Source organism: Thalassophryne amazonica, chromosome 9 (genome assembly GCF_902500255.1).
Source record: "Thalassophryne amazonica chromosome 9, fThaAma1.1, whole genome shotgun sequence".
Lineage (NCBI taxonomy): Eukaryota > Metazoa > Chordata > Actinopteri > Batrachoidiformes > Batrachoididae > Thalassophryne > Thalassophryne amazonica.
In genome coordinates this window covers 16,817,869-16,833,475 of record NC_047111.1, presented here as the reverse complement: position 1 = coordinate 16,833,475, position 15,607 = coordinate 16,817,869, and the positions used below count along the sequence as shown (strand labels likewise).

The following is a 15,607-nucleotide window of genomic DNA, read 5'->3' as shown; positions in this document are numbered from 1 at the left end:
ATGGTGTCCACACGTGCATTCCCCATATAGTGACTGTTATGGCTCCTAACACTAATGCCCAGCAGCACAATGCTGTTTTCATCCATAATGGTGTATGGCGCGACATAGTCAGGATCTCCCTAAAGTCAGTGTCCTAAGTTTCTGGTCAGTGGCTTGTAATTTCTTCTGATGATTTTCATGTCTGCCCTGGATCTTAACACCAGAGCCACACACTATTATCAGACTTGCTCACTTTCCGTACTTACACTGGGTTTACAGAGATCACTTTCTTACAATGTGTTAAATGTATCCACGTTTGTCTTTCTCCTATTTTTAAGGCTGTGGGTGTAGTGAGCAGTACTTGGAATGGACCTTCCCACTTAGGTGAGTGCCAGTGTTTCCTCTTGATGCTTCTCATCAGTACCCAGTCTCCAGGTACCACTTTAGGGTCGTCCTGTGGAGAGATGGGATCATCAGTGTTTGAGGTCCTGTCCTTTTGCTTTTCCAGCATCTTTCTCATATAATCAGCTAGGTTTGCTTCTTTTGGTATTTCCCATGGATTTCTGAACTGAGGTAATCTGTACGGTCGGCCAAAAAGGGTCTCATATGGTGTTAATCCTGCTGTACTTGTGATGTTTATATACATTTTTACTAAGTCCACGCACTGTGTCCATGGTCTGTTTGTTTCTTCCATCGCCTTCTTTAGCCTATTTTTAATTGTCCCATTCATTCTTTCCACTAGTCCTGCGCTTTGCGGGTGATATGCACAGTGGTTTTTTTAGGTTTATGCAAAACAGTTGTCCAATGTTTCTCACAACTTGGTTTACAAAATGCGGTCCATTGTCACTATATATTTTTTCTGGTATATCATACCTAGGTACTATGTCTTTGCACAGTGCTTTTGCCACTGTTAATGCATCTGCATGTTTTGTGGGGAAGATCTCGACCCATTTTGAAAATGCATCAATAATGACCAAACAAAATTCTTTCCCTTCACTTTTGTTCAATTGAATATAATCCATGTGTATGGTCTGAAATGGATATTGTGGTTCAGGGAACTTTCCTCGTAGAGGTCTCAAATTCCCTTGCACGTTGTGTTTTGCACATATCATGCATGCTTTACAAAATTGTTTTGAAAAATTATTAAATCCAAATGTTGTATACACTGTTTCGATTTGTTTAATCATCCCCCCTGTCGAGACATGGGAAACACCATGGCTTGAAATAGCTGCCCATTTATACAAATTTTTGGGCAACACAGGTTTGTTAAGGGGTCACATGTAGAGACCGTCCTTGTTTTTGACGGCTCCATGTTTTTCCCATAATTTCCTCTCACTGTCCGGGCTTTGATTTTGCATTTCTACCAAGAGATCAGGTGTTACTTCAGTTGCTTTATCAATTGTAAGTGTGTTAGGATCAGCAACCACATGAAGATGGCCTTCAGCAGCAGCTTTTGCAGATTCATCAGCGAACGCATTACCTTGGGAAATAAGATCAATCCCTTTTGTATGCGCTGCACATTTACAAATAGCCAATTGACTGGGTAGCTGGACTGCTTCTAATAATTTGGTGAGCAGAGTGGCATGTGTGACAGGCTTCCCTGTTGAAGTGACCATTCCACGATTTTTCCACTGTTGAGCGAACACATGCACTGTGGAAAATGCGTATTGGCTATCAGTATAGATTGTGACAGATTGATCTCTGAAAATTTGGCAGGCTACGGTGAGAGCTACCAGTTCGGCCGCTTGTGCAGACATGTTAGCAGGTAGCTTGACAGCTTGTAGGACACTATCATGTGTCACTACCTCATACCCAGTCATCGTTTCTCCTAGATGATTTTTCTTTGAGGAGCCGTCCACAAATACCACTGTGCCCTCTGAAAGAGATGTATCTTTTAAATCGGGTCTACATTTAGATACTCGTTGGGCTTCCTCCACACAGTCATGTGGTTCTCTATCCACTGGGATGGGCAAGAGTGTGGCAGGATTTAATGTTGTGCAGCGTTCAATAGTCAAATGGGGTTGAGATAGGAGCGTAGCCATACAAGGAAGATGACGTGCTGGAGACAGAAATGTCATATTTGTTTGTAGCAGAAATGCTGACACTGCATGGGGTACTTTTAGTATTAATGAATGGAAAAGCACAACTCCGGCAGAACTCTCTATAGCCATAGAGGCTGCTATTACTGCACGTACGCACGGAGGAAGTGCACAAGCAACACTGTCTAATTTGGAAGAATAGTAGGCAACCGGGCGAAGCCTTTCTCCATATTGCTGCGTCAATACAGAAGTCATAAAATGACCTTTGCAATCGACAGTTTGAACAAATGGTTTGTCATAATTTGGTAGGGCTAGAGCCGAGCTAGACACCAGACTTTGTTTGATTTGCACAAATGCCGCTTCCGCCTCTGGGGTCCACTTCAATGCTGTTGACATGGATATACTTTCGTCATACATTAATTTCAAGAGAGGAGACGTAATTTGCGCATAATCTGGAATCCAGCTACGGCAGTAGCCAGTGATGCCTAAAAAGGACATCATCTGCTTTTTTGTCAATGGCTTGGGTGCCTGGAGAATAGCCGTCTTCCTGTCTTGAACAATAGTGCGTCCTTGTGCACTCAATTCATGTCCCAAATACTTTACTGTCGGGGACCACAACTGTAATTTGTTCTTGCTGACCTTATGTCCTTCCCTGGCTAGGTGATGTAAGGTGGCCAAAGTGTCTGTGATGCAGGTATCTTTGTCATGAGAGGCTATCAGAATGTCGTCTACGTACAAGAAAATCTGGCTACCACCTGGTGGTACAAATTTGGCCATACTAGCTGACATTACTTGCGAATAAATGGTTGGGCTTTCAGCATATCCTTGTGGCAATCGTGTGTATGTATACCTTTGTCCTGCGTATGTGAAAGCGAACCAGAACTGGCTGTCTGGATCAACCGGGACAGAAAAGAAAGCATTACTAATATCAACGACAGTAAATACTTTAGCATCTGGTCGCAACGAATTTAACAACATGTACGGATCCGGGACACAAGGAGCTCTTTGAACAACAGCATTGTTGACAGCTTGCAGGTCTTGCACCATTCTCCAACCTACGGAGGGAGGAGCCTTTTTTACCGGAAAGATAGGTGTGTTACATGGTGAATCGGGGCAGGGGATCAAGACTCCTGCCTTCAATAGATCTTGTATTACTGGTCGGATCCCTTCCGTCGCATCGGGTCTCAAAGGGTACTGCCGGACACATGGGTGATATTCCGTTTTTGGTCTAATTTGCACTGGTAGGGCTCCTTTTACTAGCCCTACATCAGAGGGTCCTTGGGACCAGAGGGTAGGTGGAACTTCCACCAACCTCTGCTCATCCTCTGGATTCAATAAATATGATCATGCTGTCTGTTGAGGATTATCGCAATGGTCAACACTACTTCCCTGCTTCCAAATCCGTTCTATGGAGGAGTACACGGAATAGACCGGTGGAAGGACTGAAAAATTCTCCACTCCCTGGATGGGATTCAACCCAATCGGTTGCATTTATGCCCTCTTTGACCATAAACCCTAGGCTTTGCCAAGTCACGAGATATGGTTTGAAGAGGGACACATGGAAGGGAGTCCCAGTCCTATGTAATCTCTGAATTTCTGGAGGAACATGAGAGACCGCAATTGCAGCTCTATTTTTCCCATCATGGTAAATACAGTCTGCTACTGCAGATGTTGGGGTTACTTCCTCCAAGAGGCTCTCATAGTTACCGTCCGGTCCTGGAGTACCCTTGAACCACAATGTGACATGGAGATCTTCCGGTTCATGTGTTTATTCAGGATGAGACAACAATGTTTTAGCAAACGACAGAACAGATGCACCAAAAGAGGTGGGGCTAGCATCTTGTAGTTTCAGAAAATAATAATAATAGTAGCAGTTTAGGGCGTAATTTGAGCCTAAAGTAAAGACCTGCAGCTGATGTTGTCGTTTTACTCGCAACAGTCCATTGTCCGACACTAGAGACAGTCCCAATGCAGTTAGACCATCTCGTCCGAGAAGATTAACCGGACATTGGGGCATCATCAATACAGAGATGCAACATGACTTCCCTTCTGGGTCCCGAATCCACACGGGTTGGGACACAGGGACAGCACATGTCTTCCCATTGGCTGCTCTTACCCAAAATGTTTCATCACTGGGCTGTAACCCTACCGGCCATGAGCAACATGTTGTTTTACATGCGCCCGAATCGCATAGGAAAACAACATGCTTCCCATTCATCATTAAAGTCACTTCCGGTTTAGCTACATCACTCATCAGCAGATCTTGAAGGTTTAGATCTGCCTCAGGGACTAAAGGTCCCGTTGATGTTGCTTGTCGGGCGGTTAGTCATTGCGGATTCTGTGTTCTTTGTGGGCAGTCCTTGGCGAAATGTCCTAATTTGCCGCAAACCCAACACTCATTTGACCTTCCAGCCCAGGGCTTTGGGGGAGCTGACTGGCCTTGGCCCTGCCAATTTCCTTGCCTGTCCTGCTTCCATTGCCTCTGTGGGTTTGATTGAAAACGTCCTCGGGGTGGGCCTCTAAAACGGCCCCGCCCACGAGGTGGTCCGAATTTTCTGCCTTGAAAAAAGACTTGGCCTTCCTGCCATTCAGACTCATCAGAATAGAAGGTAGTCACCTGTTTCCTTTTTGGGGCTGCCTTTTTTGTTTTCAGATTTCTTTCTGCGTGTATGGCGTGGTCTACATACTCTTGTAACCCAGCTGTTGGGAGCGTTATCATGTGTTTGTCTACCCATGCTCGGATATCTGATCTGGAGTTGGCATGGAGTGCATTTTTCAATTGTTGTTCATACACGCTATCATTTTTCAGTGGTAGAAGACCACTGTGCACTTTAAAAACTTTTTCCATTCGATGTCGATAGTCTTCCAATGGTTCATCATCTTTCTGTTTTGTGCGATTTATTTCTGTGTAATTTGACTTCTGCTGGTATTTCTGCTTAATTCTTAGCAGTAGTGCGGCCAATCGATCTTCCAATTCCTGACTATCATGGGCTAATGGAGTGTGGTCTGCCTCTGCAGGATCCCAATCTCCTTTTACATCAGCCCAATCCTTTGTCACAGTTGCCATTATGACTTGTTGAACTTCATCCCCTCTAAGATTGTAGGATTTAACCAAAGCGGTTATGTCAATAATGTACTGGGCTACATCTTCTCGTGGGGGAGTTACACCTTCCACAGCTGCCTTAACGTCTGCTTGTGTCCAAGTTCGGTACACAAGAATAGTTCTTGGTCCTGACGTATGTGGATTTGCCACATGAATCATTGGATAGACTCCTGATCCACCTGGTTCCTGATCAGCCGGTGGGGCTGATGGTCCAGGTTGATTTTCTTCATCTTTTAGTGTTTTGGATCGTGTTCTCATGACGTGTTGTGTAGGGTCTACATATGATGGGGGTTGTCCCTGCGGTAAATCTGGATAGAGTTTATTCTCCTTTATTTCAGCTTCTGGCTGACTGTGTTTTGTAGTATCCAATTTTACTACCATTTCTACTTTTGGAGCCGCAGGCCCTGTCTCATTATCTTCTTGTCTGTGAAACATCACGTTCCCCTGCTCCTTCTTATCATTTACTGTTTCTTTCTGTCTTTCCTTTGCTTCTCTAACGCCCTTCTTTCGTTTCTCAACTTCTCTTTCCCATGCTACAATTTCACCTTGACCTTCTTTTTCTTTCTTTTTCTCACTTGTTCCACACTTTTTCTCAGTACTGTTCTTTAGTTTAGTTAATGACTCTTTCTGCAGGCGTCCATCAAATCCATGATCTTTTATCCACTTATCTAAGTGTTTTGTTGAATTTGGATCAATTTTATTCATGTATATCCAATCTTTTGTTTTTAGATCGTCCCGGGACTTAGGTCTCTCATTTTTACTGTTAGATTTTCCCATTTTGTGTTTTCAGAACGTTTTAGACCAGTGATGGTTTTGCCCCTACAGGGTCCTAATCCACTGGTGGTGTTACAATCACAGGGTAGTAATCAACTATTCTGAGAAGTGCGTTCCCTTTCGCCACCCCGGAGGGCACGGGAAGGCTTTGCCTTTGCTTCTTCTCCACACTCACTCAGTCACTTTTATTACACTCACACACAGTTATTTTATTTACACAAATACATAGAAACACTTTTAATAACCGTACGCGTATTCTTAGGTAAGGGGAGCTCGCCCTCCTGTGGAATTTAACTAATGTCCTGCATTAGGGGACTCCACCATCCCTGCGAGGTTTAACTGCCTTTTCACTGTGCACTTATTTCCCTGTTTAACCGTGACTTTCTGTCACTATTTCACTATTTCAACATTTCTATTTTATGCAGCCTACTGCCACCATTCACAACAACAATTTTATCAGAATCAAATTCTATACTCACACTCCGTCGGTCTCTTTCCCTCTCGGTGATCCCGTCAACCTTTCAGATCCCAGCCAACGGATTGAGCCAGTCCCGTCAAAGGGTCTGAGTTACCTTGGCCAAGGATTTCTCTGGTGTCGATCACGCTCGCTGGATCCGTCAGGTCTGTTGGAATCCCGGACGAGCCCCCAGTCTTTGTCGGGTTTAGAATACTGTACCTTTGATAAGAGGAAGAGACAACCAGGCAATAAAACAAGTGAGATAGAATTCAATTTAAGCTCGCGAGGAGTGCAGTCAGGCTGTACACCAAAGCTACACTAAAGTCTGGCCTGCGCTCCCGCTCTTTTTATTTAGGACTTCCCTACATACATGGGCGGTACAGCTCCTGAGGGGAAGAGTGATAGCGCATGAGCTGTTGCCGCAGAACTGCTGATTGCACAATACATTCAGGATGTTCAGAACCTTTTTAATCTTGGGCTCGGTTAAGATGTGTTTGACATCTAACGATTAATCACACTTCTTCTGACAAAAGGACTGATGTATCACAATCACACTGTGGTTGGAACATTCAATTCTCTATTCTTTATCTTACTGCTCAGCTTCGGCTGCGTCCTGCATGAGTCATCTTCACATGTCCTAAAAAGAGCTTAGCGTGCACACAGAGATACCACAACTTGCAGAAACACGTCATGTCACATATCGTAAGTAACCTTCACCCATCACATCAGTACAATACACTTTATCAGAGCAGAGAGAACTACATTCTACCAGAGCAGAGAACACAAAACATGCATGATAAAATAAAAGTGTATCTACAGAATAACTCCAACAATAATTCATGGTTAAAACCCTGTTCACAAAAATGTTTAAAATTGCATTTCATAATAATACTTGGCCTTGTTTTTGGGAGCTTTGCTCGTCTAATAGTGGCTATGACACAATGATCGCACAAATCATTTGCAAAAATACCAATGTCTGAGTATTTATGAGGAGAGTTAGTTAAAAATACTCGTAAACAAGTCTTGTTCACGAGTGAGGGACGGATGGAGCGTGAGATCGATAGACGGATCGGTGCAGCATCTACAGTGATGCGGTCGCTGTATCGGACCGTCGTGGTGAAGAGAGAGCTGAGTAGGGGGGCAAAGCTCTCGATTTACCGATCGATCTACGTTCCGATCCTCACCTATGGTCATGAGATTTGGCTCATGACCGAAAGAACGAGATCGTGAGTACAAGCGGCCGAGATGAGTTTCCTCCGCAGGGTGGCTGGGCGCTCCCTTAGAGAGAGGGTGAGGAGCTCGGTCACTCGGGAGGAACTCGGAGTCGAGCCGCTGCTCCTCCACGTCGAAAGGAGTCAGTTGAGGTGGCTCGGGCATCTTTTCCGGATGCCCCCTGGACGCCTCGCTGGAGAGGTGTTCCGGGTACGTCCCATTGGGAGGAGGCCCCAGGGAAGACCCAGGACACGCTGGAGGGACTACAACCCCTGGTAAAAATTATGGAATCACCGGCCTCGGAGGATGTTCATTCAGTTGTTTAATTTTGTATTAAAAAAAGCAGATCACAGACATGACACAAAACTAAAGTCATTTCAAATGTCAACTTTCTGGCTTTAAGAAACACTATAAGAAATCAGGAAAAATAATTGTGGCAGTCAGTAACGGGTACTTTTTTAGACCAAGCAGAGGGAAAAAAATATGGAATCACTCAATTCTGGGACGGTCACAACGATAAACATTATACCCTTTAATAGCAATTTCTTTATCTGCAATGGATTTTTTTAACCAAGTTTCAGATAGGACAAAAATGTCAGTATTAGTAGATTTAATCCAGATCTTAAGTCAAGTTTTGGCAAAAGATTTCTAACATTTAGGTGCACAACACCAAATCCTGATCTGGATTTAAAATCAGATGGAGTACTCAGACTGTTGATACCAGGGCCAAGGTTGAGTTCAATATTACCAGACAGTAAAAGCAAAAGCAAAATAAAACATTTCTTCCTTCCTGGGTGTGTAGATGTTAATTTAATGGAACTATGTCTGGGGTATGCCTTGGGGCTACTAGAACTGGGAAGATAAGAATAAAGCGATAGCAACCAGTCATACACACTAAATAAAACAACTTGAGGCAAAGTGCCATCAACAGTACAATATGTGCTCTGGACAGGACAAAACATAAAAAGGATGGTATCCCAACCCGTCCCTTTTTCGGGTAATAAATAATGTTTTAGAATAATGCAGTCATCCTTATGTTCAAAGGAATCCCAACTATTCCCAACTACTCCAACTTCACTGATGGTAAACAAAGAAAAAAAGAGTCAGAGTTAGAAGGGCAAGCACGATACTTGTCATGATGAGAAGCTATGGTTGCAGAACAGGTGGAGGCTAGCTGCTAGCTGCTGCCGGGCAGGTAAAATATAGCTGTTAGCTGCTGCAGAACAAGTGAAGGCCAGCTGCAGAAAGGCAGGTGGAGGCATGCTGCTGCAGGACAGATTAAAACTACCTGCTCGCTGCTGCAGAACAGGTAGAGGCCAGCTGTTGCAGGACAGGTAGAAATCAGCTGCTACAGGCCAGGTGGAAGCTAGCTGCTGCAAAACAGATGAGAACTAGATGCTAGCTGCTGCAAGACAGGTGGAGGCCAGCTGTTAGCTGTAGCAGGAAAGGTGGAGGCTAGCTGCTAGCTGTTTCAGGACAGGTGGAGGCTAGCTATTAGCTGTAGCAGGACAGGTGGAGGCTAGCTGCTACAGAGCAAGAGAAGGGTAGCAGCTAGCTATTGCAGAGCAGGTGGATGCCAACTACTAGCTGTTGCAGGACAAGCAGAGGCTAGCTGTTAGCTGTAGCAGAAAAGGTGAAGGCTAGCTGTTGCAAGACAGCTAGCTAGCTGCTGCAGAACAGGTGGAGGTAAGCTGCTAGCGCTAGGCCATGCAATGCAGGTTGATTCCAGGCCTCATCCATTCAAAGAGCTGGGCAAGGCCTCAAACAAATCCAGAGCAAAATGTCCCTCAAATTTGCAAGTAAATGTCCCAAATTTATGTAAACTTGAATTTCTTTAAAAAAAAAAAAAAAAGAGAGAGATAAAATGGCTTAAAAGCATAAAACCTTAGATTTCAGATTTCACATTCAGACCTCACAAACAGAAAAGTGGGATTGGCTGCCATGTTGGATTCATGTGTTGTCACATGAATGTTGATGATGATGTTCATCTTTTTGTGGTTACTTCCTGTAATTAGGTCACATGGTGTTGGTGGCGGTACCAGTACTTATGTCACCTGTTCACTGGCGGGTTTGTGGATGGATGGAGACCTGATCTCAGGTCCTTTAGCATATTCAGGTCCAATCTGGATCTCGAACTGTCAGACTTGAAGGAACTCATGAAGCTGTTAAACTTCACAGTAACTTTCTCATTAAAGCTTTCGTGGATTAAAGTCGACGGTAATCATTAACGCATCTATAAAAAAAAAAAGGAGTTTTAGAGACAAATAACTGACATTTGAGTCTTCATGTTTTATTAACTGTTAATGCATAAAGTGATTATTACGTTCACAGTAAGAGGTTCTGTTCTGATGTCAACTCTGGCTTTTGAACACTGAGAAATAATTTTATGGTCCTCGTTATCAAAGCAGCTTCTTCTCCATTTAGGCTCGAAACCTGTCTGTGGTTCTTACGTCGTTTCACTGAGAAATTCACGTTGCGACGTAAAAATAACGCCACTTAAAAAGTCAGCAGCTCAGACCGCCTCCGCATCTCCGCTACTGGACCTTCTGTTTCTGGACCAGGGGGACATCTGGTCTGACGGTACTTTTTCCAGACAGGAAGGGGATGATCTTCTCGAACAGCAGGATGCAGCTTGTCACACCTGCACACACACAGGAAGTTAGTCTGGAGGCCGCACACGCCATTTTAGGTCTTAGAACATGTCGCACAGTAAATGAACTGAATAATTCGGCTGGAGTCAAAAAACAACCTGGTTCTTTAGTTTTTGGTTAATCTGGTCAACAGACCGACAGACTCACTCAAGTTAACATAATAACTAATGAACCTGCAGTGAGACTCAGATTGGTTCTGACCGTTGTTCCGTCTAAACAGAGCTTCTGTTCTGAGAGTTTACCAGGTTAAGTAACACTAACCCTGACCTCCGTGGCTCCATGTGGTCCCTTTCGTTAGTTTTTAAATTTTTTTTATTATTAAGATCCCCACTGATCCATTATATCATGAGCAGAAAAATCCCCGTACCTAAAATTGGCACCCCTGCCTAAAACCGGTCCCCGTACCTAAAATTGGCACCCCTGCCTAAAACCGGTCCCCTTATCTCAAACTGGCACCCCTTCCTAAAACCGGTCCCCTTATCTCAAACTGGCACCCCTGCTTACAACTGGTTTCTGTATATAAAAGTGCCACCCCTGCCTAAAATTGGTCCCGCACCTAAAAGTACCACCCCTGCCTAAAACCGGTTTCTATATATAAAACTGGCACCCCTACATAAAACTGGTCCCCTTACTTAAAACTGGCACCTCTGTCTAAAACCAGTCCCAGTACCTAAAACTGGCGTTCTGTACCTAAAACTGGTCCCAGCCAGTAGACGAAGCAGTACTCGAGGTAGGTGTGGCCACTGCAGGGGAACTGGACAGAGAATGCCAGAACAGGATTAAAGATGGCTCCTGAAATCCCTCCACCTGCACAGAGAGAGACCATGTCTCAGACGGCATCGGGATTCGACCCAAAACTGAGTGGTATCATTTTTAATATGACTGGAGCATTTTAAAATTTTGACCCCTATGTAATTCTGCATTGCTGCTGCCACCCTGGATGGCCACCATATTTCTGTGTAGGTCATGGTGCACTGAGGCTGAATTCTAAGTGTGGTTTAGTCCCCTTAAGTAGAACCAAAAACCAAGAAGTCTGACTTTTCGTCTTTGGATGAACAAAGTGAGACACTGAAGACGTCATCATAGACTTGATTTTTTTTTTTCTTGGGTGTACTGGTCGTGGCGCAGCGTCCGTCATTGTCCATTTATTGTGATATCTCAAAAACTGTGTGATAGCTTTTTTTTTTTTTTCTAATTTGGCAAGGGCCTAATATGGGTCATTGACTTTGTTCCCGTCTAAAAATCATATTTGTAGGTTTGTTTATTTGGAAATGGCAGCCATTATTATGCCGAAAACAGCCGATTTGGGTATTTACTGTCCAATAACTTAATTTAACAAGGACATAATATTGGTCATTATTCCTTTCTCAAAATTATTTACTTAGATTGGTCCGTTTGGAAGTGGCAACCATTTTTATGCCAAAAATAGCCATTTTGTCTTTGGCTTGTAGTCTCGTTTGACGGTGGGTGATAAAGGGGTTAAATGAAAGAGCATATGATACAAAAATTGTACTTCCGGGGACATCCCCAGTATCATTGTTGACACTAAAATGTACCGGCACAACCATTTGCCTAGTCTTTCCTTCTCCACTGGGAACCGGGAAAAAAACTGCACTTTTCCCGACTGCTTCAGTGATTGCAGCCGAAAACAAAACAGTACACTGTCTTTCCGTGTGAAGTGGTGCTGTGTTTGTGTTGCGCACTGGCAGGCTGTCCCCAGAAGTCACCAAATCCTGCGATATCACACAGAAGTTCAAATGAGACCATGCTGCCCCGTTGAGGCGGTGTTGTGCCAAAGTAGTTCCCCGTCAGAATTTGTATCCCCTGGTGCAGGAGCGCGCACTCACTCAGTGCAGCGCGCACAGATGTTCTGGAGCTCTAACAATTGATCTCCTCCTGCTCGCAGACAAAAATAACAGCATGTTGGTTGTTCAATAATGACATTAAAAAATAAGTTTCGTAATCTTTTGACAACATTTAATGCATGCGTTTCTTCACATCGATTACACGCACAGACACAGAAAGTGTCCAACAACATGCTGTAAGATGTTTATAAAAACAAACACCCTGTAAGATGTTTATTTAAAAAAACGCTGTAAATCGTTTATATAAAAAAGAAAATGCTGTAAGACGTTTATAAAAACAAACACACCATAAAAAATTTATAAAAACAAACATGCTGTAGGTCGTTTATTAAAAAAGAAAAACGCTGTAAGATGTTTATATATGTAAAAAAAAAAAAAAACACGCTCTAAGACATTTGCCTGCACCACCATCAAGATAAACCAATGATTTTCACTCTTTAACTCAGTTCGTTCATTCGAGATTAAAATATGAACCGTTATAAACTGTACACTCTTGTACTTGTCTGTGACTTTTTCTGTTTTAAATAAAAGATAAGCAGACAAATGTGATGTGGGTGATGGTTATTTTGGTTTACAATAAATAAAAGCTTTTACACTGTAAAAAAAAAAAATGCAGTTGTTTTTACAGAAAAATTCTGTCAGCTGTGGTATCCAGGGGAATTCTGTCAAAATTACAATGAATATGTAAATGGTTTTATTGATGTAAATTTTACAGTTTAAACCTGTAATTAAAAAATATTAATCTGTAATTTCGATGGTCTTTTGTGTTGAATTGGCGTGGCCCTGCTGATATTACACCTTTTGTTTTGCTAAAATTTACAAATATATTAAGTCCCTTTGGCTGCTCCCTTGATTTCACTCAGGGTCACCACAGCAGATGCAAGGAGGGTCTGTATGTTGATTTGGCACAAGCTGTACACCAGATGCCCTTCCTGCTGCAACGTCACATTACACAGTCAAATGTGGCAGGGGTGGGGTTCGAATCAGGAACCTTTGTTACTGAAACCAAGTGCACTAAACACTTGGCCACCTCGCCTGATATCTGTCTGTATCTTATAGATTAATAAGCACAGTAGCTTTGTGGTTAGCACATGTTGCCTCAGAGCAAGAAGGTCATTGGATCGATTCCCACCTGTGGCCTTTCTGTGTGGAGTCTGCATGTTCTCCCCATGTTTGTGTGGTTTTCCTCCAAGTGCTCTGATTTCCTCCCACATTTACATTTTACATAATTATTGTATGGCCTTGCCTTACAATATAAAGCACCTTGGGGCAACTGTTTGTTGTGATTTGGCGCTATATAAAAAATTGATTGATTGATTTAAAGACATGCAAGTTAGGTGAATTGGAAACTTTGTACATGTTCAGGTCTCCCTTCCAAAAGAGATCTTGATCTCTATGGGACTAACCTGTTAAATTAAAATTACACCCAGCCATCACTTATTTCAACTTCATTAGCTCATACCCAATTACTACAGTCAATTTGAGGAGGTTTTGTCTTTATTTAGTACAGTTGCACAGGGGACACGTTTTCTGGCAGCCACCATCTCTCAGCCAATATATAATACTTTGGCACCACTTGCGTCAGTTTGTCTGTTACACATTTTACATAAATACTCGAATAAACTGAGGTCTTAGTTTAATTACAGACACAATGAATCTGATGTCAAAGTAAAAAAGTTTTAAACCTTTCATCCTGAAGGTGAAAAAAAAGTCTTTCAGAAACACAGAGCAGGAGATTAAAGGTGAAGACCCCAATCTCGATCTGGCAGTCCGCTCTTACGTCACAAAGTGACCATAACAAATTGGTAAAATTGTACAAAAAGAGAGAGGAGCTGTAAACAGACCTGAGTAAACCAGGATCGTGATGAGAACCGCGAGCGCGTGAACCCGGACTTTGGGGTTCAGACTGTGCACGTGCATCAACGCCGCTTGAAAGGTGAACGCGCACGCGAGCTCCGCGGCTGTAGCCTCCAGCAGAGTTCCGCCCAGCGGGTCGAAACACCAGAACCCGAACCTCCGGTGCCCGCGGTGCAGGTCCGACAGACCCAGAGACCACACGCACGTGGCGAAGAGCTGCGCGCCCACGGCGGCTCCGAACTGGCACGCGATGGCTCCGCCGGCCGCCGCGAGGCTGCCGCTCCCGCGGAAAACGCTCTCCAGGGCGGCGCACGGGTTACAGGACGCCCCGGCGAACGTCAGCAGGTGAGTCACCGAGATGCTGTAAGTCAGAACCGGGCCGAGCAGCGGGTCCAGTCCACCGTGGTCCCCCAGTAATTTGAGCTCGTGCGAGCAACAGCAGAGCTGGAAGGTGGACGCGGCTTCCAGCAGGTACGTCTGGTGCGCGCCGCGCGGCAGGCGCGCTGCCGCGCGGCGGATCACCTCGCTCAGCAGCACCGCGGACACCAGCACAGCCGCGGACACACACAGATCGCTCCAGTCTCCGGTACCGAGGACCATCCTGCTCAGCTGAGAAACTTTCACCTCCAAAACTTTTTTCCCGCCTCGCGTAAAGTCCAGTTTTTCCACTTCGCCGCGGCTGCGTCAAAGTAGCTGTTCTAACACGGATGCAGCATCCCCCCTTAGCCTTCAAAATAAAAGCCGAGTAACGTGCTGCTTGTGACGGAAATTTAAACTAAAAATAAATTAGCATTAGAAACGAGGAAGCATGTATCTAGAATGTGATCTTGCATTCTATATTTATTAATTATGCTCCTTCATAGACAAACAAAACAACAAAAACATTCAGTAAGCCTCAAAGGACTCGTTTTATACTGAGCAGACTTAATGATCATGAGTGAATGTTCAGTTTTTACATGGACAGAAAAAGCTGAGACGGTCAGAAACAATATAATCTCTGCAGTTATAGTTGGTGAGCAAAGTAGAACTGATCCAAGGAGGCAACTTTTTAATTTGTTATTGTGCTAATTTAATTTGGTGTTCTTGGTGAACAGGTTTATTTCCGGGCTTCTTTCTTGCTGACTTGATCTCGTTCTGTGTCACTGGGAGTGACTCGTGCTGAGATTCAACTTGTGACGAAATTACTGCACTTCCATGTTTGTGTTTTGCAGGTAAACAGACCAGCAGTGTGTGTGAGAGAAACTGTAAGAGCGTATAAACCTCTCCCATATGCACACCTGCCCCAACGTGATGGTTTTTGACCCTGTCCACATTTGTCCACGTTTCCTGAAGGTCAGTGGAGGACGTGGACAGAGACGTAGCTCCATGTTGGTTTTGTGGAGGAAAGATCACGGAGCATGTTTTCATCTCCTGACTTCTCAAAAGCAAACTGGCTATGATAATTTGTTTAAAAAAAAAAAGTCATACTGATAAATCAGTTGGCCATTAATTTTTCGTCTGACATGAGCCTTTCACAAACATACAGGAATCAGTATTACGTTTGCTGGTATGAAAACTTATTTTCCCTAATAACTAAAGCTGAAAAACATTGACTGTTGGAAATGGTCATTACATAGTTTGTCCAGCAAAGGGTGCTCTGATGGCATTGAAAATGCTGTCAAGCATGGCTG

The 15,607-nt window shown here is 43.8% G+C and overlaps 1 protein-coding gene across 1 annotated transcript; it reads right to left on the bottom strand.

Moving 5' to 3' along the window:
- Positions 1-7,979: 7,979 nt before the first annotated feature.
- On the bottom strand, positions 7,980-14,615 carry LOC117516817 (aquaporin-11-like). The gene is made up of 3 exons (XM_034177678.1): positions 13,925-14,615; positions 10,906-11,022; positions 7,980-10,205 (listed from the first exon to the last, which is right to left on the bottom strand). Exons 1-3 carry the CDS (start codon positions 14,535-14,537, stop codon positions 10,099-10,101), a joined length of 837 nt encoding a protein of 278 aa, XP_034033569.1. The 5' UTR covers positions 14,538-14,615; the 3' UTR covers positions 7,980-10,098.
- Between the last annotated feature and the right edge of the window lie 992 nt (positions 14,616-15,607).